Genomic DNA, 27,770 nt, shown 5'->3' with positions numbered 1-27,770 from the left:
TGAGTCATCTCTGTATGTTCCATGCCAGGCATGGGCCTGGCATCTGTGGGTGTGCCACAAAATGTCAGGTGGATAAGAAGGAAGTTTGAATCATTTGGAATGAAGGCACGCAGTACTGGCCAACATGAGTATGCAGGGGACATTAAAGAGGTACTTGAATATCTTTCCCACTAAGTTTAGCCTAAGAGAAAAATATAGTTAGGCTAACAACATGGCTCGCTGACAGGTGGGCGGTTAGGGACCTAGCAGCCCCTGTCACTTCCATAGTAAAAGTATGTGAGTCATTTTTTAAAGTCAAAGAGAAACTATTGTAAAGCTGAGTCATCCAGGAATACAATAGCTGTAGAAATAAAGTTAGGGCCCCTCTGTGCTATCAAATTAGTTGACCTTGTCCTTATCTCCCAAACAAGGATTTTTTAAAAAATGAGTGTTTTCAGCTTTGTTTCCCCAGGTATAGGATGCCTAAAACTAAAACTGCCCTCTTATGGCTAAAGGTTTAAGTATTTAGATATCATCCTGAAAGTGCAGAACTCATCGCTGCTTGGCCACTGTTCTGCTTTGGATATGACTCCCTGACACACTTCCTGCAGCTTCTGGCCCCTGGCTCTCAGCAGACGATCCTGAAAGGTGTTTTACTACGATGTCTGAGCTTCTGCAAACTCACTACCTTCACTTTCACATTCTTTCTGGCCCTTCACCCATCTCTTCCTCCTCCCTTCCCATTGTGCCCTTCTGCCATTATAAAACTCAACTGTTTAATGTAGAGGCAACACAATTCATAACTATGAATATAATCCAAAATTGAGTCTACAGCAATGAAAATGGTAGACATGAGAAGCTTATCGAAACACCTATGTTTATGATCTAATAGAAGACTGTAAGATATTAAGCAGTAAAAACAAAATAGAAGTTCCTTAAAAATCACTGCCTGAAACTCTTACAGTGAGATGTCTTGGATTGTGGGTGATCTCTACAGCATGCTAAAGGTAGGTAACCCTATATCCTAGTCTCTCCAAGAGGGTCCTGGAATTTGTTGTTTGGATGCAGTTATTAATAAAGTTATTAATTATCATTATAAAGTTATTAATAAAGTCCCTTTTCAAAAGTGTCTCTATTGAAATGTGAAATTATATGGAGGAGGGCCTCCCTCCCTTCTAAGACTGAAGGCCCGTCCTCTAAGCAAGACCAAGTTTTCTGACCTTAGCTTGAGGTTCCGAAAGATTGTTTGTATGTATATTTGTTTGTTTTAAGTGATAGGGTCTCACTCTGTAGCTCAGGCTGTGCAGTGACATGATCACAGCTCAGTGCAGCCTTGAACTCCTGGGCACAGCTTCTGGAGTAGCCGAGACTACAGACATGAGCCACCATGCCCAGCTAATTTATTTTTATTTTTTTGTAGAAATGAGGTCTCACTGTGATTAAAGGTGTGAGCCACTGTACCCAGCCCAAGAGATAAATTTTGTTTGTTTTTGAGACAGGGTCTCACTCTGTCGCCCAGGCTGGAGTGCAGTGGCATGATCACAGTTCACTGCAGCCTTAATCCAAAAGATAGTTTAAAAAACAAGAAAGTTCCTGTATTAAACCCAGTTGGACATTAAAGAGTTCCTCCTTCAAGCAACAGAATACAATGCTGTGATTTCAGGTACTTCCTCACAGCTTGATGTCTAATGCCAGAGACTCAAGAGTTTAGAAATAAGGGCAGGGCCCACTTCTTCCCTGTTTAAACTCACAGGAAAAAGCAATTTAAATATTCAAGGCCATTTTCAATGCCAAGTGCCCCAGCTTGGTATTTTGGTGGGAGATGGGTGCTAAGTTCTTAGAAGGCTCATGATCTTAAGGGACTCAGTTACCTTTGGGGGGCCAAAGCCAGGTTATTTTTATTCCTTTCACTTGACATAGAAGATAATGTTTTTAATCCTATTTTTGTCTCTCTCTCTCTCTTTAAATCAAGATCAAACTAATAAGATCTTTTGTTACTTGGCTCTTGACTTTCTGGTGATAAAACTTTCAAGATATGAAGGTATGATATGGAGGCCAGAATAACCACAAGCTGGAAAATTCTGGTTTTCAGTTTATTCTTTGGCTAGTGGATTTGATCTACCTCTACTGTGCTCTGAACATGAATAATGGACTGTTGGGATAAGGCACTTGGCTAAAGAAAGAAGCAGAATGCTTCCTGAATTCACTGGTCCCCTACAGAATCACTGACAAAAACATTCACATTCCAAACATTGTCTAGTTTAGCAAATCAATTATGTCAATAAAGAGTAAGCCAACATGTCTACTGTTGCAGTGCTCCAATTAAAGATTAGGCTCTTTATAATAAATTCACTTCAAGAAAATCTTCATGACTTCTTCATCTTCCTTTATTTCCAAGTGTTATTGACCTCACCCACATGACAGGGTTGTTTACCTGGCCTGACTCAGTAGAGTACCCTATTTCTTTAAAAGAAATTTTTTTTTAGGGATGAGGACTTGCTATATTGGACATTAAAGAGTTCCTCCTTCAAGCAACAGAATACAATGCTGTGATTTCAGGTACTTCCTCACAGCTTGATGTCTAATGCCAGAGACTCAAGAGTTTAGAAATAAGGGCAGGGCCCACTTCTTCCCTGTTTAAACTCACAGGAAAAAGCAATTTAAATATTCAAGGCCATTTTCAATGCCAAATGCCCCAGCTTGGTATTTTGGTGGGAGATGGGTGCTAAGTTCTTAGGAGGCTCATGATCCTAAGGGACTCAGGTCTTGAACTCCTACCCTCAAGCTATCCTCCTGCCTTAGTCTCTTGAGTAGCTGAGATTACAGCTGCATGCTACCTCGCTTGGCACAATAAGACGTTTAAGACAGTTTGGTAAACTTTACTCTTGTGGGTGTTCTTCACGTTTATTTTTACTCAGGTTGGCTAATGTCTTTATCAAAAGACACATATTTAATATTTTCCAGTTTAAAGAATTTATGAACTATACAAAAGTAAGTGGTGAGGAATTAAAAAAAATAAACATTTTTTAGAAGGTTAAAATGTAACATGTACTACAGTGAAAACATCTTTCCAGTACTGATTTTAAGGGCTGGCTCTGAATATAGAAGCCAGTCGCTTTGAGCTGGAGGCGTGTGGCCCAAACAGATTTGGCCAGGAGGCCAATACTGAAGATTGTCCAGTTGGAAAGCAAGCATTGCATACTGCAGAATAATCACCACAGATGACATCCCCGTACACAGAGCTGTAACTCAGACTCAGCTCAAAGAAGGAAGAATTTTATGCTCAACACGAGCAGGTTCTTAAACCGGTCCTTGCGGAAATTCCAAAGTTCACATGCGGTATGAAGTGGATGCAGAGGCAAGGTCGTTTAACAGTTCAAGTAAATGTTTGCCTTTTCTCCTCTAAGGTGGCTCACAGAAAACAAAGTTAGAGTGAAGGGCCAATGAAGATGATAATCAGTATCATTTACTGGTATTTGCTGGACTCTATGCCACGCACTTTTATATTATTGCCTTTTTTTTTTTTTTTTTTTTTTTTTTAAAGATGGTCAGTCTCTGTCGCCTAGGCTGGAGTGCAGTGGCGTGATCTTGGCTCACTGCACTCCCGGGCTCAAGTGCTTCTCCTGCCTTTGCCTCCCGAGTAGCTGGGATTATAGGTGTGCATCATCACACCTGGCTTTTTGTATTTTTAGTAGAGACGAGGTTTCACCATGTTCTACCAGGCTGGTCTTGAACTCCTGGGCTCAAGTGATCCACCTGCCTGGGCCTCCCAAAGTGCTGGGATTACAAGTGTGAGCCACCATGCTGGGCCTTATTGCCAAATTTCTTAACAGCTTTTCTCAGCTTTCTCGACCAGGGAGTCAAACCCTCAGCTGTTCGACTCTAAATCACAGGTCATCTCCCTATCCAGGCCTTTCCTGACCATCTCTCTCTAAGTGATACACTAGATAGAGGAGATTAACACACAATAATATAAAAATTAAAAATGCAGATCTGGTCCCTGTCTGTGAAAAGGTTGCTGTTAGTAAATATTCCTTTTGGACAAACCTAGCCAATAAGCTTAGACTAATTGTGACTGTGCACCCTCCTTCCCCAACTAGATGGTAAGAGTTCCTCATAGACTGGGATCTTCCTGAAGGCAGGGACTCGAACTCACACCTGTATTCCCACTGCAGAGGCTGGCCCCAACATTGTCTGGAGGATGCTGGATGAACAAAAGATCAAAGACCAAACCCACAGGCCCAATTCTGTGGCTCTGAGATGCTCTTGGATGCTCTTTTGCCTTAAACCTAAAATGTATCTGACTGGGAAACTATTTCCTCACTCCTTAGTCTCTTACACGGAGAGGCAATGGAGCCTGTTGTTTAGGAGCACGGATTCTAGGACTAGACTGTGAGACTGCCTGTGTTTGAAGCCTGGGCTGCCCACTCATTAACTCTGTGATTTGGAGCAAGTTAGTCATCTTTGCTGGGCCTCAGTTTCCTCACCTGTAAAAGGGGGGTGACTGATTTAATATATCCTACAAAGTACTCAGAACAGTGCCTGGCACACAGCAGATGCTATGTAAGTAATAGGTATCAGTAAGAACAGTAATGACCACTACCACCAAAGTGAGGAAAAAGTCTTTTTAAATAATGAAACATCACCCCTGCTCCTCAGTATTCTAATGAAGAGTATCCTAAATAGAAAATGAACACTACCACAGAGGTGGTATTGAGTTGGGGTTAAGAGTCACACTGATTGAAGGCTGGTTCCGCCACTCACTAGTCGCATGACTCAGGGCAAGGTACTTAACCTCTGTAAGCCTGTGAAGTGGGGATACTAATTAAAACCTACCTTTGAGGCAGTAAGGATCAAGTGACGTAAAATGAAAGCACATGCCTGGCACTCATTAGAGTGAGATAAATGGTAACTGCTGTCATGAAGGATTTTCCTTAATGAATTTATCTTTCAAAGGCAGCGCGAAGGGTTCTAAGTCACAAGCATGCGTAATTATCCATTTAGGAAATTCTGTGCAAGGCAGATCTGTTTTCAACAATTTCTAATCACATTAACAAAGCTTATGTGGTTTGGAACAGAATTGGGTTGATAAACGGGAAAAGATCCTTTACAATTTTCTCAGAGAGATCCGAGGCAGGTGCATAACAGGAAGAGAAGAATATAGAGTTTCATGTTAATGCCCTCTTTAGTTTTCTTCTGGTCAAGATCACAGTTGCAAAAAGCCCAAAGGATATTCACAGTGACTTGAATGCCTGACATCTGCTCAAAAAAGAGGCAATTTGCCTAACGGAAAACTCACATGTAGGTCACAATGGTTTGGGATGTACTAGTTTGTAAAGTATCGTCTTACATCCACAAACTGCCAGTTCCCATCTCAGTAGGCATTCAGTAAACAGTGATGCAGTGAGTGCTTTTTATCATCCAAGCAAGATTCTAGGCACTGGGGAGCTACAGCAGGGAGCGCAAAAAACTGCCTGCTCTCAGGGTGAACTTTTCGGATGGAGAGACAGATAACAGACATATAAACAAATAATTTCACAGATTATGAAAACAAATCCTTAATTTCAAATCTTAAGTGCCTTGAAGAAAGTAAGGAAGGGCATTAGATAATGACGGAGTTTTGGGGTGGGGCAACTTTAGATGGGGGAGAGGAGTCAAGTAAGGGCTCTCTCAGAGGGTGACATCTTTGTTGAGTCCTGGATGACAAGGAGAAGCCAAGTGAAGACCACAAAAGGGCCTTCCAAACAGAACTTGGGCAGTCCTGGGATTAGCAGGCCCTGGAGTTCAGTGCCTGGAATTTCTATATACTCAGGGTGGGAACAGGGGGCCTGATGGTGGACTGCAGTATGTCCTGGGGATCCAGAGAACTCCCCCAATGTCACATCCAGTGATCCCACCTGGAAGAGAGGCTTACTTGGTTGGGGACCTGTTAAAAACGCGGGAAAGGAGATTGAAAAGCGGCATAAGAGACCTATCAGCCAACTAGAATATATGGACTTGGATCCTAAATTGAACAAATGAATTAAAATGGAAAAAAGCAGAAAGACAATGGGGAAATTGAATTGCTCTTGAGGAATACTGTTTTAAGTGTTTCCGTTGTGATGATGCCCTTGTGCTTCTGTTGTATTATGGGCTGAATGGTGTCTCCCCCAAGATTCATATGCTGAAGTCCTAACCCCCAGTACCTCAGAATGTGACTATAGTAGGAGATAAGGCTTTTAAAGATGTAATTAAGCCAAAATGTGGTTGTTAGGGTGGGCCCTAATGCAGGATGACTGGTGTCCTTTCAAGAAGAGATTAGGACACAGAGAGATATCAGACAGAGACACAGGTGACTGTAGTGTCAATCCACAGCAAGAAAACAGTCATCTACAAGCCAATAAGAGAGGTATCAGAAGAAACCAACCCTGCTGACACCTTGATCTCGGACTTCTAGGCCCCAGAACTGTGAGAAAATAAATTGCTCTTGTATAAGCCACTCCCACTGTAGTACTTTGTTATGGCAGTCCTAACAAATGGAGACAGTTTACAAAGAGCCTGTGTATCTTAGTGATAGACACTGGAAATAGTCACAGGTGAAACTAGACAGGCTGTCTGGAGCTTGCTTCAAAATAATCTTTGAGGCTGGGCGCAGTGGCTCACGCCTGTAATCCCAGCACTTTGGGAGGCCGAGGTGGGTGGATCACCTGAGGTCAGGAGTTCGAGACCAGCCTGGCCAACATAGTGAAACCCTGTCTCTACTAAAAATACAAAAATTAGCTGGGTGTGGTGGCGGGTGCTTATAATCACAGCTACTAGGGAGGCTGAGGCAGGAGAATCACTTGAACCCGGGAGGCAGAGGTTGCAGTGAGCTGAGATTATATACCACTGTACTCTAGCCTGGGCGACAGAGTAAGACCTTGTGTCAATAAATAAAATAAAACAAAACAGCCGGGCGCGGTGGCTCACGCCTGTAATCCCAGCACTTTGGGAGGCCGAGGCGGGCGAATCACGAGGTCAGGAGATCGAGACCATCCTGGCTAACACGGTGAAACCCCGTCTCTACTAAAACTAAAAAAAAAACTAGCCGGGCGAGGTGGCGGGCGCCTGTAGTCCTAGCTACTCGGGAGGCTGAGGCAGGAGAATGGCGTGAACCCGGGAGGCGGAGGTTGCAGTGAGCTGAGATCCGGCCACTGCACTCCAGCCTGGGCGACAGAGCGAGACTCCGTCTCAAAAAAACAAAACAAAACAAAACAAAACAAAACAATCTTTGAGAGGGGATGCAAGAAAATAGTAGTTTATAAAGCAAACAAGATCGGCCATGAGTTGAACAACTGTTGAGGTTGGGTAAAGGGTACACTGGGGTTTATTCTACTATTCTCCCTACTTCTGCATATTGTCTGTAATAAAAAGTAAAAAAGCAAAAATAGAAAAATAAAACTAAAGAGGGAACAAGAAATAAAACCTATATCTGTGGCTCTGAAAAATCTTGGCTGTACCTTAGACTCCCCGAGAGCTAAGCCACTGGCACTGGTATTTAAGAGCTCCCGTGGGGAATTCTAATGTTGACAACAAACTGACCTACACAAAGAGAACTAGAAGTTCTTTTAGGTAGAAATAAAGGAAGACTTGAAGGAAAAGGTCATGCTCCTGGATGAGAAAAGTAAGTATTATAAATTTTTCTACATTAATTTATATATTAAAGTTCCCCTTCAGAAATTGTGATAAGCTGTGCGAGAGTTCACCACCAATAACTACTTTCCATCTCTAGGAAGGATGCATCTCCCCTACCCCACTAAGGTTAGGATTGGTCATGTACTGTACTTTGACCACTAAATTGTGACCAGGAGTGACCTCTGTCATTTCTGAGCAGAAGCTTCAAGAGCCACACTGTTCCTACCCTTGGGAAATGTTTCAGCAGGTAGATGCTCTGTGGGCCTGGTTCCTTGAGTGAGGATCATAACAATGGAGACAGAGGCCCCTCAGCTAAGCCATAATGAATGGATAGTATGGACAGAAACAATTGTTTTAAACCACTGAGATCCAAGTTGTTAGCTTCCACAGCATAATCTAGTCCATCTTGACTAATACAAAAACTCAACATGGAACTTGATACAATAATTCTGTGGTTCAAATTTAAAAAAAGGTAGGGAGACAAGAGCATACTCTGAAAGAGCCATGAGTCAGGGTTGGTACCATCAGATATCAGGCCTTATTGCAAGGCAACAATAATTAAAAATTGAGAACAGTACTGGGTGTAGAAACAAAAGTTGACAAAGATCTTTGTACTAAAGTATAGAAAGCCCACACATCAACAGCTAACACACTTACATGAGGACATGATTAACTATGATAAAAGGTTTCCGGTTCTAGCATGTTAACTGTGGACCTACCTCAATCGACCAGTCAAAAGTAACAAGCATGCGCTTTGCTCTAATGTGTTAGGTCACCTTTGGTGAAGGATTGCTCCTTTTCCACCAGCCCAGGAAAAAGTTTACTAAAAACATTATTTTAAACTAAAATTACACCAATAGCACCTAACAAAACAATAGCGCTTTCTCTCTCTCGGCTCTTTGGAGCTACCAAAGATGTTTTAATTTTTACATTTCAACAAAGCATCCAAATTCTGGATTTCTGACCTTTTTAATGTCATATTTGTTTGATCTTATCCTCCAATGGTTAAAAGAAATTATTAACAAGTAAAACATGTACTGATACACACAAAAAAACAAATAGTATGGTTAGAAGAAAACACTCATTTTTTTTCTAGGTAACCTGTCTTTCTAGAACATTTCTAAAGTATAATAAACTACAGAAATTTGCTTCTAAAATTCTGATGAAATAAAATGTAACAACACCATCCACAGATTAAAGGAGATAGTTAATTTTCAAAACTGGGGGCCTGAAGCTCTCCCCTGATGGATTCACCTCATCTCCAAGGGTTTTTCATGCTCACAGGCAGCTCCTCAGCCCAAACATAGAGTGCTCTTAAGGCAGCCGTGAATGCTGCTCTTCTGCATGGGTTGCCCTTCCACAGCCCACTCCCCTGTCTATAAACTCCAACTGTTTATGAGTGCCTCCATTCAGGAGCTCATCTTTGAGAACCCAGCTCAAATGCCTTTCCTGCGAGAATTCTTCCTCCCACAACTTGACTCCTCGCCCACAGATCCAGGCTGGTTTCTCCATGCTGCTGCAGCATATTCACCAGGCCCGCGTATTAGTCCACTCATCATGCTGTATTGTAATTTTTTTTTTTCTTTTTGAGACGGAGTCTTGTTCTGTCACCCAGGCTGAAGTGCAGTGGTGTGATCTCGGCTCACTGCAACCTCCGCCTCCTGGGTTCAAGTGATTCTCCTGCCGCAGGCTCCCAAGTAGCTGGGATTATAGGTGCCTGCTACGACGCCCAGCTAATTTTTGTATTTGTAGTAGACACGGTTTCACCACGTTGGCCAGGCTGGTCTCAAACTCCTGACCTCAGGTAATTTGCCCGCCTCAGCCTCCCAAAGAGCTGGGATTACAGGTGTGAGCCACCGTGCCCAGCTCTGTATTGTAATTCTTTAACGATACTCAAATCTCCCCGGCAGAACACATCTTATTTATCTGGGTCACAAAGAGCATGGTTAATCTCTCACCAACATGAATATACCTTCAAGTATTTGAATAAGAATAAACCTGGCTGGCATGGTGGCTTACGTCTATAATCCCAGCACTTTGAGAGGGCGAAGCGGGTGGATTGCTTGAGCTCAGGAGTTTGAGACTAGCCTGGACAACATAGTGAGACCTTGTCTCTACAAAAAATTAAAAAATGAGGTGGGAAGCTCGCTTGAGTTTGGGAGGTTGAGGCTGCAATGAGCCATGATTATACCACTTCACTCCCTCCTGGGTGACAGAGTGAGACTCTGCCTCAAAAACAAAAAAAAAAAACAAAAATAATGAACCTAACATACAATAAATGTTTACTATATGTTAATCAACTGCCTACCAAGTCCTCAGTAACCCACATTTAATTGTATCTCCACCTTACTGCAGCTGAAGAATCTGGAACTGAGTTTAAGAAACTGCTCGAGCTACACACAGCATCAGTGGCAGTGCTAGGGCATTGGATCCACAGCCTGTCTCCTGACCCAGGTACTCTCTGGGAGCAAGGCCTTCACTTAACCTATTCTTCTCTGCTGCTTCGGCCGCTGGACTCCCCTGACCTGGTGTGGTAACGCCTTCCAATCTGGTCTCTCTGGCCTACAGCCGCACAGTACAGCACTCTGGGCCTGGGAGGCCTAGACCATACAGACCCAGTTACTGTGCTATCGCTGAGATGATTCTGGCAGCCAGATCCAGGCTCCTCTCTTAGCTCTTCTACTTACTGGCTCTGTGCCCTTGCCCAAATCACTTAACCTCTCTGTGCCTCAGTTTTTTCATCAGAATTTTATGGTCCCATGAGTTGCTGTGGAGATAAAAGAGATTGTGCCTACATGTGACATCAGCACTGTGTCTGGTGCACATTAAGTGTTCTCACTGACATTTCTCGTATTATTGTTGGCACACTGTACTGTTAGTGCTCCCAAATCTCCATCCTGGCCCTGCAGCCAAGCCATGCCTCCCGATCTTCTACTTGTATAGACAATCTATATATCCAAGCACAAGACCTTACCATTATTCCCCATTGTTTTCTTTGTGTTTGATTTGGCCTATTTCTGACTTTTGGGTCCAATTCTGTCTACCACACACTCACTATTCCCCATGTGCCTGTGCTGTCTGTAAATCTGGATATTCACTTATATTTTCTTTTCTTTTTTTTTTTGAGACAGAGTCTCGCTCTGTCACCCAGGCTGAAGTGCAGTGGCCTGATCTCGGCTCACTGCAAGCTTCACCTCCTGGGTTCAGGCCATTCTCCTGCCTCAGCTTCTCGAGTAGCTGGGACTACAGGCACCCGCCACCATGCCCAGCTACTTTTTTGTATTTTTAGTAGAGGCAGGGTTTCACCATGTTAGCCAGGATGGTTTCGATCTCCTGACCTCGTGATCTGCCCACCTTGGCCTCCCAAAGTGCTGGGATTACAGGTGTGAGCCACTGCGCTCGGCCAAATTCACCTATATTTTCAAGCTACTGACCAAACTGCTGAACAGAACAGAGTCTGTAAAATGGGTATCTTCAGTTGTGGGTGTGAATACAGAAGAGGAAATGAATTCAGGGCACCCAGAACCCTGCTTGGCACAAAGCATGTGTACCTGTTCATGCTTCCATACCTGTGACCTTCCCTCACCTGCCCTTATAGGAGACAGTGCCCTTGCATGTTACCAGTGGCAATGTAACTGGAATGATCTTGCTGGAGGTCAATCTGACAAGATGTACAAATATGCAAAAAAAAAGTTGACTCCACAATTTTACTGGGAATTTACTCCAAGGTCATTAAAGAGAAAATAATTCTACATACGAGATACAGTATTTATAGCATTGTTATTTAAAATGCTGAAAACCTTTAAATAATCCATATGTCCTACAAAGATAAATAGTTAAATAAACTATAACAGAGTAGTAACAGCAACGTGGCTCTTAAAAGATTAAACATCTTTATGTTGGTGAATATAAAGTTATTTAAATAAATTACCATAGATATACATGCTATGCCTGCAATAAATAAAAACTATGTATACACTGATAAAGACAGAAGGGTAGTTTGAAGAAAGAGAAAATTATAGTTATGGTGAGATGATAGATATGTTTATGTGTGCATACATAATCTAAAGAAAGAGCTAATAAGAATCAAGAACAAGTAGTCCAGAAGCCAGAACCTTAGTTAAAACAGGATGATTATTATTATTATTTTTTTTTCAGACAGAGTCTTGCTCTCTTGCCCAGGCTGGAGTGTAGTGGTATGATCTCTGCCTCCCGGGTTCAAGGGATCCTCATGCCTCAGCCTCCTGAATAGCTGGGATTACAGGCGTGTGCCAGCTAATTTTTATATTTTTAGTAGAGACAGGGTTTTGCCATGATGACCAGGCTTGCCTCGAACTCCTGGCCTCAAGTGATCCACCTGCCTCAGCCTCCCAAAGTGCACTATTTATGGTGAAGGGTTGGTTTTGAAAATGTCCGGTAAGATACTTTTGAAAAAGACAATAAAAAGGCTGGGCGCGGTGGCTCATGCCTGTAATCCCAGCACTTTGGGAGGCCAAGGTGGGCAGGCCATGAGGTCAGGAGATTGAGACCATCCTGGCTAACACGGTGAAACCCTGCCTCTACTAAAAATACAAAAAAATTAGCTGGGCATGGTGGCAGGTGTCTGTAGTGCCAGCTACTTGGGAGGCTGAGGCAGGAACACATAGTGAACCCGGGAGGCGGAGCTTGCAGCGAGCTGAGATTGCACCACTGCACTCCAGCCTGGGCGACAGAGCAAGACTCTGTCTCAAAAAATAAAAATAAAAATAAAAATAAAAATTAATTACTAGAGAAGGGATTACAGGCATGAGCCACCACACCTGGCCCAGCTAACACACAATTTTAATCTAAATCAAGAAGCATTTGTCGGCCGGGTGCAGTGGCTCATGCTGTAATCCCAGCACTTTGGGAGGCCGAGGCGGGTGGATCACGAGGTCAGGAGATCGAGACTATCCTGGCTAACACGGTGAAACCCTGTCTCTACTAAAAATACAAAAAATTAGCCGGGCATGGTGGCACACGCCTGTAATCCCAGCTACTTGGGAGGCTGAGGCAGGAGAATGGCATGGACCCAGGAGGCGGAGCTTGCAGTGATCTGAGATCACGCCACTGCACTCCAGCCTGGGTGACAAAGTGAGACTCCGTCTCAAAAAAAAAAAAAAAAAAAAAATGAAGCATGTGTCTAAATACGGGATCTAGTTACTGTTCCCCAGGAACCTAAAAATCCAGTGAGCTGCTACTGTGCCAGGCTCCCTTCCCACTGACATTCACATGCCTCATCACACCCTTGCCCACCAGTCACAAGAGTCCTGATGAATGAGCATCAGAATAGCACAGTCCTGAAGGGCATGAGCTCTGCTACCCGATCTACCTGGCTCCCAGCCCTGCTGTGACTCTTACTAGCTAGGGGACCTTGGGCAAGACTTTCCCCTGTAAGCTTCAGTTTCTGCCTCTGTGAGGGTGGTTACAGTGCCCATCTCAAAGGCTGGTGTGAGGCGTGGCATCATCAATGCCCAGTACAAGTTGGCTGTTGATATAACTGTGTAACCTACCATCTCTTACAGATGGGCATAGGTTTAAAACTTAAAAAAAAAAAAAAAGGCAGAAGCAGAAGTAGCAGCACACTTGTAGAAAAAGGGAGGACTCCACTTAGCCATGCTTACCATAGGTGAACATGCGTGGCGAGGTCAGTTCAATGTTGGGCAGGGCACCCAGGTGGTTCAGCACGGCACACCGATAGCCATTTTTCTGGGCGTAGTCAACGAAAGTGCGGATGTACTGCTTCTCGCTGTGATTGGCAATTCCAGGACAGATGACCATGGTAATATCATCTACAGGGTAGAGAAAGAGATCCCGATGTATCCAAGAAATGTGACATGATAAATGGACACAATTACACTTCACTGGCCTAGAAAACAGGGGGAGGGAATTCAACATACATCTTTCACTCAGTTCTCTGGGGAAGAATTTTTCCCTTCTAGCTGGAGCTGTCTATATCAGTGTTTCTCAAGCTATTTATAGTGAAGGGTTGGTTTTGAAAATGTCCAGTAAGTCATGAACACATACTTTTGAAAAAGACAATAAAAGTTAATTACTAGAAAAATGAAATGAAAAATATATAAACCTCAATTTTCTACTATAAGATTCAACAAATATAAAATTACTCTGTCACATTGCTATAGAAGTTCCTGAACATTACTCTTAATTTCTGTAAGAAATTCTACATGAATGAATGAATGAATGAATGAATGAATGAATGAAAAAATAAAAAGTGGTATTCGCACAGACCCTTTGACCCAGCAATTTTACTTTCAGGTATTTATCCTACAGAGGTAATTGTACATATGTAAAATAATATATATGTATTAGGTTGTGTTCAATCATGCAATACATATCCTTTTGCATATGACTGAACACAATCTAAATGCCCAGAAATAGGGGTCTGGTTGGATAAATTATTGCCTATCTAAGTGATGAAATATTATGAAGCCCTTAAAAATAATGAGACTTTTTTATATACACTGATGTGGCAAGCTCTTCTATAAATTAAGTGAAAAAAATGCTAAATGCAGAAAGGGGTTATAATAATGCTGCCTTTTGTTTGAAGAGAAAAAGATATCTATATTTATAAATGCATCCACTATCTCTGGAATCACACACAAGAACCTTGGGAGTGCGTAGCACTGAGCTGGGGTAGGGATGGAGAGTAGAGGACAGAGAGCGAGATACTTTCTCTGTATACTGTCAGTACCTTGTGAACTTTCTATCATGAGTATGAATTGCCTACTTAAAAATATGAATGTATACTTTTATTTAAAAGAAAAGAGGTGCTTAGGTCATTAAATCTGATTATAATTTTTGTTCAAATTAAGATTTTTAAAATTTACAAATTCTTAATGCTGGTAGGGAAATGTGAATTAGTAAGCAATTGTCCAATATGCATAAAGAACCTTAAAAATTTTGTAAATTGCTGGATGTAGTGACACATGTATGTATTCCAACTATTTGCAAGGGTGAGGCAGGAGGATCACTTGAGCCCAATAGTTTAAGGCTGTAGAACATGATGATTGTATCTGTAAACAGTCACTGTACTCTAACCTGGGCAACACAGCAAGACTCCATCTCTTTATAAAATGTATAAGCTTTGATCTAGTAAATTCCAATTCTTGAAATCCTGCCTAAAATTTTCTGATGAAGGATGATATAATTATTGATAGTTACAAAGTTGTAATTAAGTTAAATGCCCAAACATAGAATGGTTAAATTATAATATGACCACCTTGTAGAATATTAAGGAATCATTAAAATTGTGTTTTTGAAGACTTTTAGATTTTTAATGACATGGGAAAGTCTTTATAATATAATGTATGATAATTCAAATTTTGGAAAAACAATGCATAGAACTATAAGAAAATGGAACAAAACATTAACAATATATGTTGGGTGACAAAATTACGGGTGATTCTTATTTTTTAAATGTATTATCCATATTTTCTAAAATGAGTACTTATTCCTTTTATAGTCAGAAAAAAAATCAGAAAAGGGGGAAAAGGGCTGTTTTTCTTAGAGTACGTCTTAGGTACAAATACTGCCTTCCCTGGAAGCACCTTTGTCATTTCTGGGGGCAGGAGTGATGGAAAAACATGAGCAAGTACAAGGAGGAATCACTGTTCTGCCCTTTTCAACTTCCCATGTTGGTCCTGGTAGGAAGAGCAGATGGTCAAACTAAACTTTGTGCTTTAGTGGTAGAAGAAGAAAACGCATTAGAAATAAGGGAAAGAAAACATTTAACTGTTTTAAATAATATTTAAATAAATATAGGAAAAACCAGCTACAGATTTATAAACACAATGTGAACTCCTCATCTATTCATGTATTCATCCTTTCCATGACCGTTTATTAGAAGCCAGCTATTCTGGGCTCTGGGGATTCCTACATTCTAGCAGATAAATAATACACAAGCACACAAATAGGTTTAGAGAGTAGAAGCTACCATGAAGAACTAAAGCAGGAAGGCGTGATGGATTTACTGAGAAGGAAACATTAGTTAGGGGAGTCAGAGACAGTCCCTCTGAGGAGGTGATGTCTGAGCTGAGACCTGAATGACAAGGAGGAGGTAGCCATGTGAAGGTCTGAGGACCAGCATTCCAGGCAGAGGGAATATCAGTTAAATCTTTGTCACCAGCTACTTAGCAGTTCTAACCACTTTAAATACCTAATATGTTTACTGGAATTTACCCATAAATAAATTCTGAGTTCCTATTTAAAAAAAAAACAAAAGCAAAAAACAAAAAAAAACTAGGTGCTTTGGAATACTACATAATGCAAAAGACATGTTCACTTCTGGTAGAAATAGCATTCAAAAGGATGCTTGTACCTAACTCCACTTCCTCAAAAGTCTTCCTTACGAAGCATTTTAGAATGGATGCTTATTGTATAGGCTAGACAGAACAATGCCAAATTCCAGCAGCAATGAAAATTTCAGTTATTTCTCAGAAATAGGTGTCCTACATCATTGCATGATAGATACGACCTTAATGTGTCTTTTTGTCCAGGGAAACCTAAGCAAAGGGAACCTGAGAGCCTTTTTATCTACTGCTTATCCAACAAACGCCAGCCTATACTGCACCTCTGAGCTTCAGTTTCCTCATCAGTAAAGTAGGGATAGTAAATACCAGCCTCACAGCACTATTTGAGGATTAAATGAGATAACAGTATACACGAAGCACTGAGAATGGTCTGGCCTCTGTTGCTGTTATCAACCCAGAAGCCTGGTCCTGGGGTGCCTGGGCTCCAAGCACTCCCTCATCCTCTTACATCAAGCTTCTGTATTTCACAAGAGGATTAAAAACTATTCTACAATGAGTTCTGAAGAGCTTTACATGGTGACTGGCAAACACACGCTGAAGCTAACCTTTGCGGGCTGCTCCTAAGTGATGAATCCCAGCAGACTTCCCAACAGCCCCCGATGCCACGGGCAGAGTGAGTGGCACGAGTATTCATACTGTGCTGTGCTCTGCACTGACTAGTGCTCCTTCTCTGAGTAATGGCCCAACCATACAATCTAAAGCAGCTCACCTCCAACACAGTGCTCCGCCAAGGGCTCGAAGAGGTCGAATGTAGAAGTGGCTCCATCAGACATAGTGATGAACTTTCGGTGCCCGTAAGGATGTGGCGACCTTACCCTTCCCATCTTCCCATACAAGGCTGTCTGGATGTGTCCACTTTTCCCCCAGATCAATGGTGGAATGTATCTAAAGAAAGGACAAAGGAGGTCAATTTTCTCTACATTCCTTGAGCAATGTTCTGAAAAATCTTTTAGCAAAAGTCTTTCAACCTATTTTTTTCCCGGCAAATTCTGCACACAAAGCATAAACATGAGGTTTTTATTACATTACATCCATACCATGATTTACCGCCTTTCCCCATTTACTAATACACTCTGCATCAGATTAGCTTTAGAAATCAGCCAGGACATGTACATAAAGAGAGGATTTCAATTTAGGGTAACTCTTAAGTAATTCAACATGGGTTATTTCCATAATATAGAATAAAAAGAAAGCAAGTGATACATTTTGGACACATTCTAACTTGACAAGTTAGCTCATTATTAAAGGAGCTGATGTATATGAAATAGCACAGTGCCTACACTCACTAAATGCTCACTTCTTTCCCTAACAAGACAGGCCACAGCTGCAGTGGTTATTCCATTAGCCAAACCTGCTGCTCTCAGTTACGCTGGGAAGGGCTGCAAATTCTTCTAAGAGCCTGTAAGTGCCTTGCGGGGTGAGGGCACTACTGTATGCTCCAGAGAATGTGCTGTAAGGGCAGTGCAGTGTAAATATTTGTTGGGTTGATTAAAGGTAAAGGCTTGTTAGCCTAAGCAAGGCATGAAGCCTCACTAACAACAGTCCATTGTAAAAACACAGAGTGACTCTAGGCGTTGGTAGGAAGTGCAAAAATCACAAATAGTTAATTACCAGGAAAAGAAGATGTTCCAAGTTACAACTAAGAAATGATTATGGTTTACAACCACAGTACAAGATGACTCCATTTACTGAAACTGCTGTTGGTTTCACTGCCATGGCTTTTAGCCCAAGCTTGATTGTTGTCCAGGATTTGTATCCTACATAAACTGGAGTCATATAATATAAAATGGTAGTAACATCAATCATTGCCCTCTGTATTATATGGCAGCGGTGAGTGTTTTATTAATAATTTACCTTAACCTACTTGTCAATTCCTGCCTATCATTTCTCACAGAACCAGATGATCCCCAAAATCCTTTGATTTACTCCTTGTATGTGTAATTAATGAATTCTACACAAAGTTAAGAGAAGTGAAGCTATCACCTTTAGCAAACCAGTCCCCAGATAAGCTTCCTTTTCGGGGGAGGGGAGGAGAGGAAAGAGTATTTTAAGACATTAAGGACATGAAGTCACTTGCCAGCATAACACCACAGGTGCAAATATCACTGCAAAAGCCATGGCATTTGGAAGGCAGGCAAAGGCATTTATAAGAGCTGAGTGGATTATGACAGTAACAAAAAGCAAGCTTATAAAAATGTCAATTGGACAACCAAACACTACACAAGATCTAGATACAGAACTTATAAAGGATTTCAGACAACCAAGTTAGATAATGAGTTTTGCATAGAGGGAGAGGACTATCCAAGAAATCAAACTTTTGATCACTCCTGGAGTAAAGTTTAAAGAAAATTTTGTTTATAATATAAATTAAAAGTGGAAATATGCTAAGCTTAAAAATGTCAAAAGAATGAGGAAATTTCATATGCCTACCTTCTGAACATGTTTAGAATACAATATAATCTCAGAAAATAGAACAAAAGAATAAAGTAAAATTTCTTTTTGGCTATTCAAAGATTTCACATTTAATGATGACACATGTGACCGTCCTGATGCCACATTCCCAGTTTAGAGTCAGGTCACCTCCTCAGAATCTTGGCAGCAGCCCCCCAAGCAGCCTCCTAGCCTCTAGTCTTGCTCTCACCTACTCCATCATCCACCTGCCAATGGAGGGATGATCTCAACACACAAGCCTGGCCCCCACCCTCCGCTGCACGGGTCCTCACTTGGCCTAGGAGGCCGGCTACACCCTAGTACTCACTTTTCCGCCTAAGCTCAATAAACCTAAACTACTGGCCCCAACTCCACCCAGAACAGGTACACCTGGTGTTGAACTACTTTTATCTGAGGAGTCTTTGCTCAAGCTGTCTCCTTTGACTGGAATGCTCCTTCAAACCCAGCGTCTCTTCGGGCCAGCTATTTCTTGTCTTTCAAGACTCACTTCCAATCAGGTTGCTGGGGGAGTTGCCCCTTCTCCGTGCACAGCTCTGTCCTAGCACCCAGGTGACTTGACCACTTTAGAAACTCTTTTCAAGCAAACCCCTCCCACTGCTCATTCACCTCTAGCTCTATCCCCAGAGCACTGGACGTACATTACACACCTAGGGGAGATTTGCTTCAATGAACAGAATATACAGACACTTAGTAAATCTAAAAGGACAAATACATGTTTTTAAAATATACAAAAATATATTTTAAAATAATATGTGCCATAATAATGTGAATTCAGCTATTACATGATTGGCGTTTAGTGACTATCCTCTTTCCAGCCTACCTAACCCCATTCTCAGAGTGGGGTGCAATAATTCTGTGTGTGTGTGTGTGTGTGTGTGTGTGTGTGTGTGTGTGTGTGTTAGGGATCAATTGCCTGAAAATCACTTGGGACTTTCTCAGTTCAGTGTAAGATCAATTATACACAGTGGAAGTCTCACAAGATTTGATTTTATGACAATACCACCTACTGATAAAACACTGTTTTTAATTAACTTCATAATAATACAACACCAGGATTTACCAAATTGAATTTTTAGACTGCATTTACTATGGTGGGGTTCAGTGTGTAGTTGTTTGTTTATACAACTTATCCACAGACCACAAGAAAAAAATTTAAAAACAAAAAACTCAATAGGTGCCCAGTCACATGGTTTAGGTCAGGAAGTAAATATGGACTAAAACAATAGAATATTTTGCAATTTATATAAACATATAAATACTGAAAAAATGCTGCATGGTACATGAGGGAATACGCTTTTTCTATCTATGTGGTAGTTTGTCTGAAAATGTAGTGGCCAATAATTCCACTTATTCCATTCTTCTGCCAGGAGCTAGATTCCCTCCCTGTGATTTGTACTGGCCTGTGGCTTGTCTGGGCTTACAGAAGGTGGCAGAAAGACTGCTGTGCCAATTTAGGCCTGGTCCTTAGGAGACATCGTTGCTTTTGCGCTCTCCTCCTTGTAAGCCTGATGAGAGGGCATACAGAAGGCACTGTGATGGAACTGAGAGGTATGTGCGTTTTACATTTTGTAGATACTGCCAAAAGTTGCCTTCTAAAAAAGATGGGTCCATTTACATTCCCGCCAATATTGAATGAAAGTACCTGTCTTCCTCACCCTCATTAATAATTGGCATTATTAATCTTCTACATTCTGGCCACTTTGATGGGCAAAAAATGGGTATCTTGTTTCAACTTGTGTTTAAGGTTGATCCAATCTATGGTTGAAAAAAAGTTGCTTATTTGAATTTGCATTTCCCTGATTCGTGTTTACTAGTCATTTGTACTTCTCTTCTGTGAACTATCTGTTGACATCCTTTGTCTATTTTTCTATTATATTTTTCTATTGATTTATAAGTATTGTTTTTATTATCCCTACATTAAGCTATTATCTATTATGTTACAAATGTTTTCTCAAAATCTATTGTATATTTTAACTTTATGTACTTTTTTTTTTTTTTGAGATGGAATCTCACTCCATCGCCCAGGTTGGAGTGCAGTGGAGCGATCTCAGCTCACTGCTACCTCTGCCTCCTGTGTCCAACCAATTCTCCTGCCTCAGCCTCCCTAGAAGCTCGGATTACAGGCACGCACACCATCATTCCTAGCTGATTTCTGTATTCTTAATAGAGATGAGGTTTCACCATGTTGGCCAGGCTGGTCTTGAACTCCAGACCTCAGGTGATCGGCCCACCTCAGTCTCTCAGCCTCCCAAAGTGCTGGGATTACAGGCATGAGCCACTGCGCCCAGCCCTAGTTTTTAATCTTTTATAGTTAAAAATATCTTTTATAGTTACAAAAATATCTTTTATAGTTAAAAATATCTTTTATGGTGATACAACGAGATAAAGTTAAAATATACAATAGATTTTGGTTTTTTTTGTTAAAACCTTTGTGTTTTGCATTTTGTTTCAAAAAGAGCTATTGCAATACCCAATTATAAACATAATTCCCAATGTTTCCTTCTATTAATTCTATAGTTTTAGAAAATGTATTAACCTTAAATCCACTTACTTTTATAAAATGAATGAAGGGAAGATATAATTCATTTTTTTCTGACAGACTAGCTCATTGTCCTTGCACAATAAATGGCCTATCCCGTCCCTACTTTCAGTTGACATCTTTAATATACACCAAGTTCTCAATTAAATATTTAGGTTTGGTTCTATATTCTCTATTCTAGCTCATTGATCTACTTGTCTATTCATATGCCAGGATGACACTGCTTTAATTAATACAGCTTTATGAGACACTTCGATAGTTGATAGTGCAGGCTGCCTTTGTTATTTTTCAAAATTTTCTTGGCAGATTTCAGCATTTTATTTTCCAGATAAATTACAGGATTAACTTGTTTAGTTCCATAAAAATTCTGGATTTTTAGACCAGGCACAGTGGCTCACGCCTGTAATCCCAGCACTTTGGGAGGCCGAGGCAGGCTGATCACGAGGTCAGGAGATCGAGACCACGGTGAAACCCCGTCTCTACTAAAAATACAAAAAATTAGCCAGGCGCAGTGGCAGGCACCTGTGGTCCCAGCTACTCGGGAGGCTGAGGCAGAAGAATGGTGTGAACCCGGGAGGCGGAGCTTGCACTGAGCTGAGATCACGCCACTGCACTCCAGCCTGGGCGACAGAGCCGTCTCAAAAAAAAAAAAAAAAAAAAATTGGATTTTTGATTGGAAACACGCCAAATATATATTAGCTAGGAAATAACTGACACCTTTACAATACTGATAGGTCCCATCCAAAAACATGGTATATCTCTCCATTAAATCCTATAGTAAAACTTCATTGCTTTCTCCATGTTTTACAGAATATTCCATTTTTACTACACTAATTTGCATGTCTTTCTGTCTGTATTTTTTAAAGCTATTCTTGAGTTGAAGCATCTGGGCATGTTTTACCCTTAACTCCCTGAAAGTAGGAACAGTCTCTTCTACTTCTTTACTAATCCATATGGTATCGTGGCCAATGTTGTGCTGTGGCCAGTGGTTAACAAATGTTTGTTACTAACAAACAAGCTGGGCCACAACAAAATATAGAGGTCAGCCTGTCCTTATCTTCTGAGCCTATTTATAATCGACATCTGGCTTACTAACAGAATTGCTCAGTGGGAAAGACCACAAGGGTCTGGGCCTCCCTCCCACCCCCCATATACATATGTACGTACACACACACACACACACACACACACACACGCGTCTTTGAGCAGATGAAGCTCACATAGGCAAAGACAGCTGGTGTTTTAAAAAGAGAGTTGAAAAAATAGTTGACTGATGCTCATCTTTGCCTTAAATCAGTGGGTGACCAATTCTTCCTTATGGTACCTAAGTCCCTTGGCTGTAAATCAAACTATTTTATAGCTAGTGATTAAACTCAGACTTCACTGTTATTTCCTTTGATTCTCCCTTGTACTTCTCTACCAAATTAGCACAGGACTTGGCACACAATAGATGTTTAGGATATGTTGTCTGAGATTGAGTCCTCATACCTCAGCAAGTTGCAGCAAGTCCTTTCCAGTGAACCAAATGCCCGTCAGCAGCTGCTCCTCGGCATTTGAGGTTTCTATCAGATAGGATGCATTGCTTAAAGCAACAAAACCCAACTCTGACTAACTTAAGAAAGGAGTACACAGAAGGACACTGGGGTGCCTACTAAATGGAAAAGAGGCTGGAGAACCAGGCTTGAAATGAGGGCAGGATCCAGGAAAGAAACCAGGGGGCTGCTCCAGGGATGTGCTTTTTACAACATCAGTACCAGTGTTCCCCCAACTCCACTCGAAAGTCAACGTCCCAGAAGTACAGCAACTAGAAGGGATGCCTTCAATTTCAGAGTGGGTGGGCAACACACTTTGATTTATTACCTGCATGCAGTGGGAGAGAAGAACTTTCCCAAGGGGAAATTTGTATGCCCTTAGAAAGGAAGAATGAATGCTAGGCAGCCAGAAGGGGACAGACGTCCCCTGAAAGGTTTTGAGCTGGGCTTGTCTTTGATTCAAGAGGCTTCTTTACTGCCCTGATACCCCATGGCCCACATTAAACCATCATGTTCCCATCTAGTTCTTCTGAAGGCTCATCTTTCTGTCCCTGTCCCCACCTCTTAGCACTTCACATACTTCTCAAATGTATTTATTTCAGCATCTGCTTTACCTGCAACACAATGTACATAAGAAACAGGAGAAACAGGTAATCTCCTTAAGTGTTGTTTTCTTCCCCCCATGCATCCATTTTCTAAAAGCAAATCTGAGCACACAAAAGGGCTGGAGTGGTTTGTTTTGTTTTGTTTTTGCGAAGGAGTCTTACTCTGTAGCCCAGGCTGGAGTGCAGTGGCACGATCTCGGCTCACTGCAAACTTCACCTCCCGGGTTCAAGTGATTCTCCTGCCTCAGCCTCTGGAGTAGCTGGGATTACAGGCACCTGCCACCATGCCTGGCTAATTTCATATTTTTAGTAGAGATGGGGTTTCACCATGTTGGCCAGGCTGGTCTCGAACTCCTGACCTCAAGTGATCTGCCTGCCTTGGCCTCCCAAAGTGCTGGGATTACAGACGTGAGCCACTGCGCCCGGCCTACTGGACTTGTTTTTTTAAGGAGATATCTAGGAAAGTAGAGTTTCTAAGACTCCTGTCAATGATCTTTACTGGTCTTAAAGCACAGTAGCACATTTTGAATTCATCACTTTGCCCCCACAACTTTTTTGAGGTAAAATACATATAACATTTTAAAGTCTACAATTCAGTGGCATTTAATACATTCATAATGTTGGGCACCCATCACCTCTATCTAGTTCCAGAATATTTCATCACTGCAAAAGGCATGAAGTAGTCACTTCCCATTTTCTCCGTCCCCTATTCCCTGGCAACCACTAATCTGCTTTCTCTCTCTGTAGGTTGACATATTCTATATATTTCTTATCAATAGAATCATCAACATGTGACCTTTTTGTCTTGGGATTTTTCACTTAGCATAATGTTTTGAGAGTCACCCTTGCTGCAACATGTTATCAGTAATTCATTCCTTTTTATGGCTGAATAATATTTAATTGTATGAATATACCACATTTTGTTTATCCTTTCATCAGTTATAGACATTGAATGTAGGCCGGGTGCGGTGGCTCATGCCTGTAACCCCAGCACTTTGGGAAGCCAAGGCAGGCAGATCACTTGAGGTCAGGGGTTTGAGACCAGCCTGGTCAACATGGTGAAATCCCAATACTAAAAATACAAAATTAGCCGGGCATGGTGGCCCATACCTGTAATTCCACCTACTCGGGAGGCTGAGGCAGGAGAATTGCTTGAACCCAGGAGGCGGAGGTTGCAGTGAGCTGAGATCATGCCACTATACTAAAGCCTGGGCGACAGAGTGAGACCACAAAAGAAAAAAGACATTGGATGGTTTCCACTTTTTGGCTATTGTGAATAGCACTGCTGTGAACATTTATGTACAGGCTTTTGTTTGAACATCTGTTTTCAATTTTCTGGGTTGTGTCCCAGGAGTGGAATTTCTGGGTCATATGGCAATTCTATGTTTAACTTTTTGGTGAATCTCCAAACTTTTTCCCACAGCAGCTGTACCATTTTATATTCCCAACCAGGAACATACAAGAGTCCCAATTTCTCCACATCCTCACCAACAGTTGCTATTGTCCATTAAAAAGAAATTACTACAGCTATCCTAGTGGGTATGAAGTGGCATCTCTTGGTGGTTTGGATGTGCATTTCCTTTATGACTAACGATCTTGAACATCCCCTTTTGACTTGAGGCCATTTCCTTCTACTCTATCTCTATTTTCATCTCTATGTCTAAAATTAATCACAATTTTTTTGTTTGTTTGTTTTGAGATGGAGTTTCACTCTTATTGCCCAGGCTGGAGTGCAACAGTGCGATCTTGGCTCAGTGGGATCTCAGCTTGGCACGATCTCGTCTCACTGCAACCTCCGCCTCCTAGGTTCAAGCGATTCTCCTGCCTAAGCCTCCCAAGTAGCTGGGATTACGGGCATGCACCACTACGCCCAGCTAATTTTGTATTTTTAGTAGAGATGGGGTTTCTCCATGTTGGTCAGGCTGGTCTCGAACTTCCGACCTCAGGTGATCCACCCGCCTCGGCCTCCCAAAGTGCTGGGATTACAGGCGTGAGCCATTGCACCTGGCCACAATTTTTTAAAAAATAAATAATTAGTTGATAAATATATATTATCAGTCTCCTGTTTATCTCCCAATGGCTCGTTCAAAGAAGCAACTGATAATAAAACTGGCAATAGTTAAAACTGCATGTGGTATAACTGAGTATTGGGATTGTTCAAACATTGACAGAAGAATCTAGTTTTCATAAAAACATTTAAACCTGTAAAATTTAACTTAGAGAATTGGACTTGGTGGAACTAATGGTCACAAGACAACTTGCTATAGCAGAAGCTATGGTCATAATATATGACATGGTCAAAAAAATGACTAATGACTCCAGTCTTTGTAGTAAATTTAAATGGAAAACAACTCTGATGAAGACAAAATTTAACTGCATTGTATTAAAAAAAAAAAACTCATCATGGAATCGAATTGGCTCAGCAGACTTTTAGAAAATATTTTCCCAAAGAAAAATTCTTTAATGTTAGCCTAACCCTGACGAAAATATTTATATTCAAAATTGTCACTGGGTTCAACCCCTCCTGCATTCAATGGGAATGCAGGTGGCTAGAATGCGACTGGCACTCCATTCCTGCATATTCCTCCTTCCCAGCCCAACCCAGACAAGAGACTTGAAACCAATAAATGCGATGATATGAGCTGAAAAGTAAGGAATTGGGTGGAGAAGAATATCCCAAATGTGGTGATGGCTCAGGGGCTGTGGAGGGGAAGGCTGGGCAGGCCACTTGCTGAGGAGCTCCGTGGAGGTCCTCTGAGTAGTCTGGCTTCTCCTCCTTAACAAGGCAAGAATAAGGCTCATGATTTCACAGATTAAAAAGGAATGGGAGGAAATAGTTACCATGCTCTAATTTAGCTGCAAGAACGAGATACATGCTAAGGCAAATGCCACTGGAATCTTACTACAGCAAAGAAATTATGTCACCCGGAGCGAAACCTGGGGCCTCTCCCTTCACAACTTAAAAAACATTAAGGATGTTCCCCCAAGTTCTTTAACAAAGGAAATCAAGGATGTTTGAGGTATTAATCTCAGGGAATGAGAATTTATTCACCTTTTTTCTTTGAACACGACATAATAAATAAAACTGCTATTTTATTTATCTATACAGCACTTCATAGTTTTCCAGTCCTTTTTTACATTATCTCATTTGCCTTCAATGACAATTTTGCGAAATGGGCAGATATTGTTAACCCCACTTTACCACAGGGACCCTGAGGCCAGGGAGTTCACGGTTTGACCACATTCACACTGCTAGTTGAGAGCAGGGTTGAGACTTCAACTGGGGCCTTGGCCACTGTGTCCAGGGCTTATTTGGATGATAAAACAGACATGAGGAGAATAGATAGATGCTTTCATTCCAGAGACTCCTATGAGTCTATTAGTCATCCTTTAAAAATATTAGTTCTCTAGAACCAATGTAATGAGACCAAACATATCTGGAGTAGTCAACAGCGAACCTCTACCTTTAAAAATATATCAAATTAGCATGTATGTATTCTGGTGCTGGCCATTTTAAAGGTTATCTTGAACTAGGGACTTTTCAGCAACATGGAGAACCCTGGTAGATATTCTTGATAGAAATCTGTTTATTGAGGAGGTGGTGAACGTGGGCTTCCAAGCCAGAAGCTGGCACTAAACAGGAGAAACGGCAAAGAGACCAAGTTCTGGGGCTCAGGCAAGTACTAAACAACAGTAGTCACAACAAAGGGGAATCACTCAGGAGTAACTCCCTCTTCCTGCTTTAACCTTTTTTTTTTTTTTTTTTTTTTTTTTTTTTTTTTTTGAGACAGAGTTGCCCAGACTGGAGTGCAGTGATGTGATCTCTGCTCACTGCAGCCTCCATCTCCTGGGTTCAAGCGATTCTCGTGCCTCAGCCTCCTGGGTAGCTGGGGTTACAGGAGCACGCCACCACATCTGGCTAATTTTTGTATTTTTAGTAGAGATGGGGTTTCACCATGTTGGCCAGAACTCCTGACCTCAAGAGATCCGCCCACCTCAGCCTTCCAAAGTGCTGGGATTAACAGGAGTGAGCCATAGTGCCTGGCCATTCTGTTTTTACAGTGGGGTCACATCTCACCAGCAGCTTGGTTCTCAAGTTAAAAGGCGAAACTATCAGGCTGGGTGTGGTGGCTCATGCCTGTAATCCCAGCAATTTGAGAGGCCAAGTGGGAGGATTGCTTGAGGCCAGGAGTTCAAGACCAGCGTGGGTGACACAGGAAGACCTCATCTATACAAAAAAAATAATAATAATAATAATTAGCTGGGTGTGGTGGCGCATGCCTGTGGTCCCAGCTACTTGGGAAGCTGAGGTAAGAGAATCACTTAAGCCCAGGAGGTCGAGACAAAAGTAAGTTATGATCGGGCCACAGCACTCCAGCATGGGTGACACAGTAAGACTCTGTCCAACAACAATAAAAAAGTGAAACTAAACTATTAACTATAATCAAATTATGCCCTGAGCATCCCTTAGTAACACACTGTCTCTGGGCAAGGGGAGTCCAAGCAGTTCTCCTCCAGTGCCGGGAAGATGGCTGGGGCTGCGGATAAGCACAGATGGCACTGGTGGCTTGAGGTGAAGGCCATGTTGTGAAACAAAGGAAACGGAAAACAAAAACACATCTTTAAATGTGAAGATACAGTCAGGTGCTCTCTCTCGCAGGAG

At 41.7% G+C, this 27,770-nt stretch overlaps 1 protein-coding gene across 3 annotated transcripts in view; it reads right to left on the bottom strand.

The window, feature by feature from the left end:
• Positions 1-27,770, bottom strand: part of ABHD2 (abhydrolase domain containing 2, acylglycerol lipase) — a 115,917-nt gene that overhangs the window by 36,461 nt on the left and 51,686 nt on the right. For all 3 annotated transcript variants that reach the window (XM_045395967.2, XM_005560462.4, XM_065548394.2), the window contains 2 exons: positions 16,690-16,865; positions 13,275-13,442 (listed from right to left, as the gene is read on the bottom strand). In XM_045395967.2, the coding sequence (XP_045251902.1) occupies positions 13,275-13,442; positions 16,690-16,865 (344 nt within the window). The remainder of the gene's footprint in view (positions 1-13,274; positions 13,443-16,689; positions 16,866-27,770) is intronic.

The sequence above is a fragment of the Macaca fascicularis genome, chromosome 7 (genome assembly GCF_037993035.2).
Source record: "Macaca fascicularis isolate 582-1 chromosome 7, T2T-MFA8v1.1".
In the NCBI taxonomy this organism is placed as follows: domain Eukaryota; kingdom Metazoa; phylum Chordata; class Mammalia; order Primates; family Cercopithecidae; genus Macaca; species Macaca fascicularis.
The sequence above is the reverse complement of the archived record's forward strand: the minus strand, read 5'-3'. Positions and strand labels throughout refer to the sequence as shown.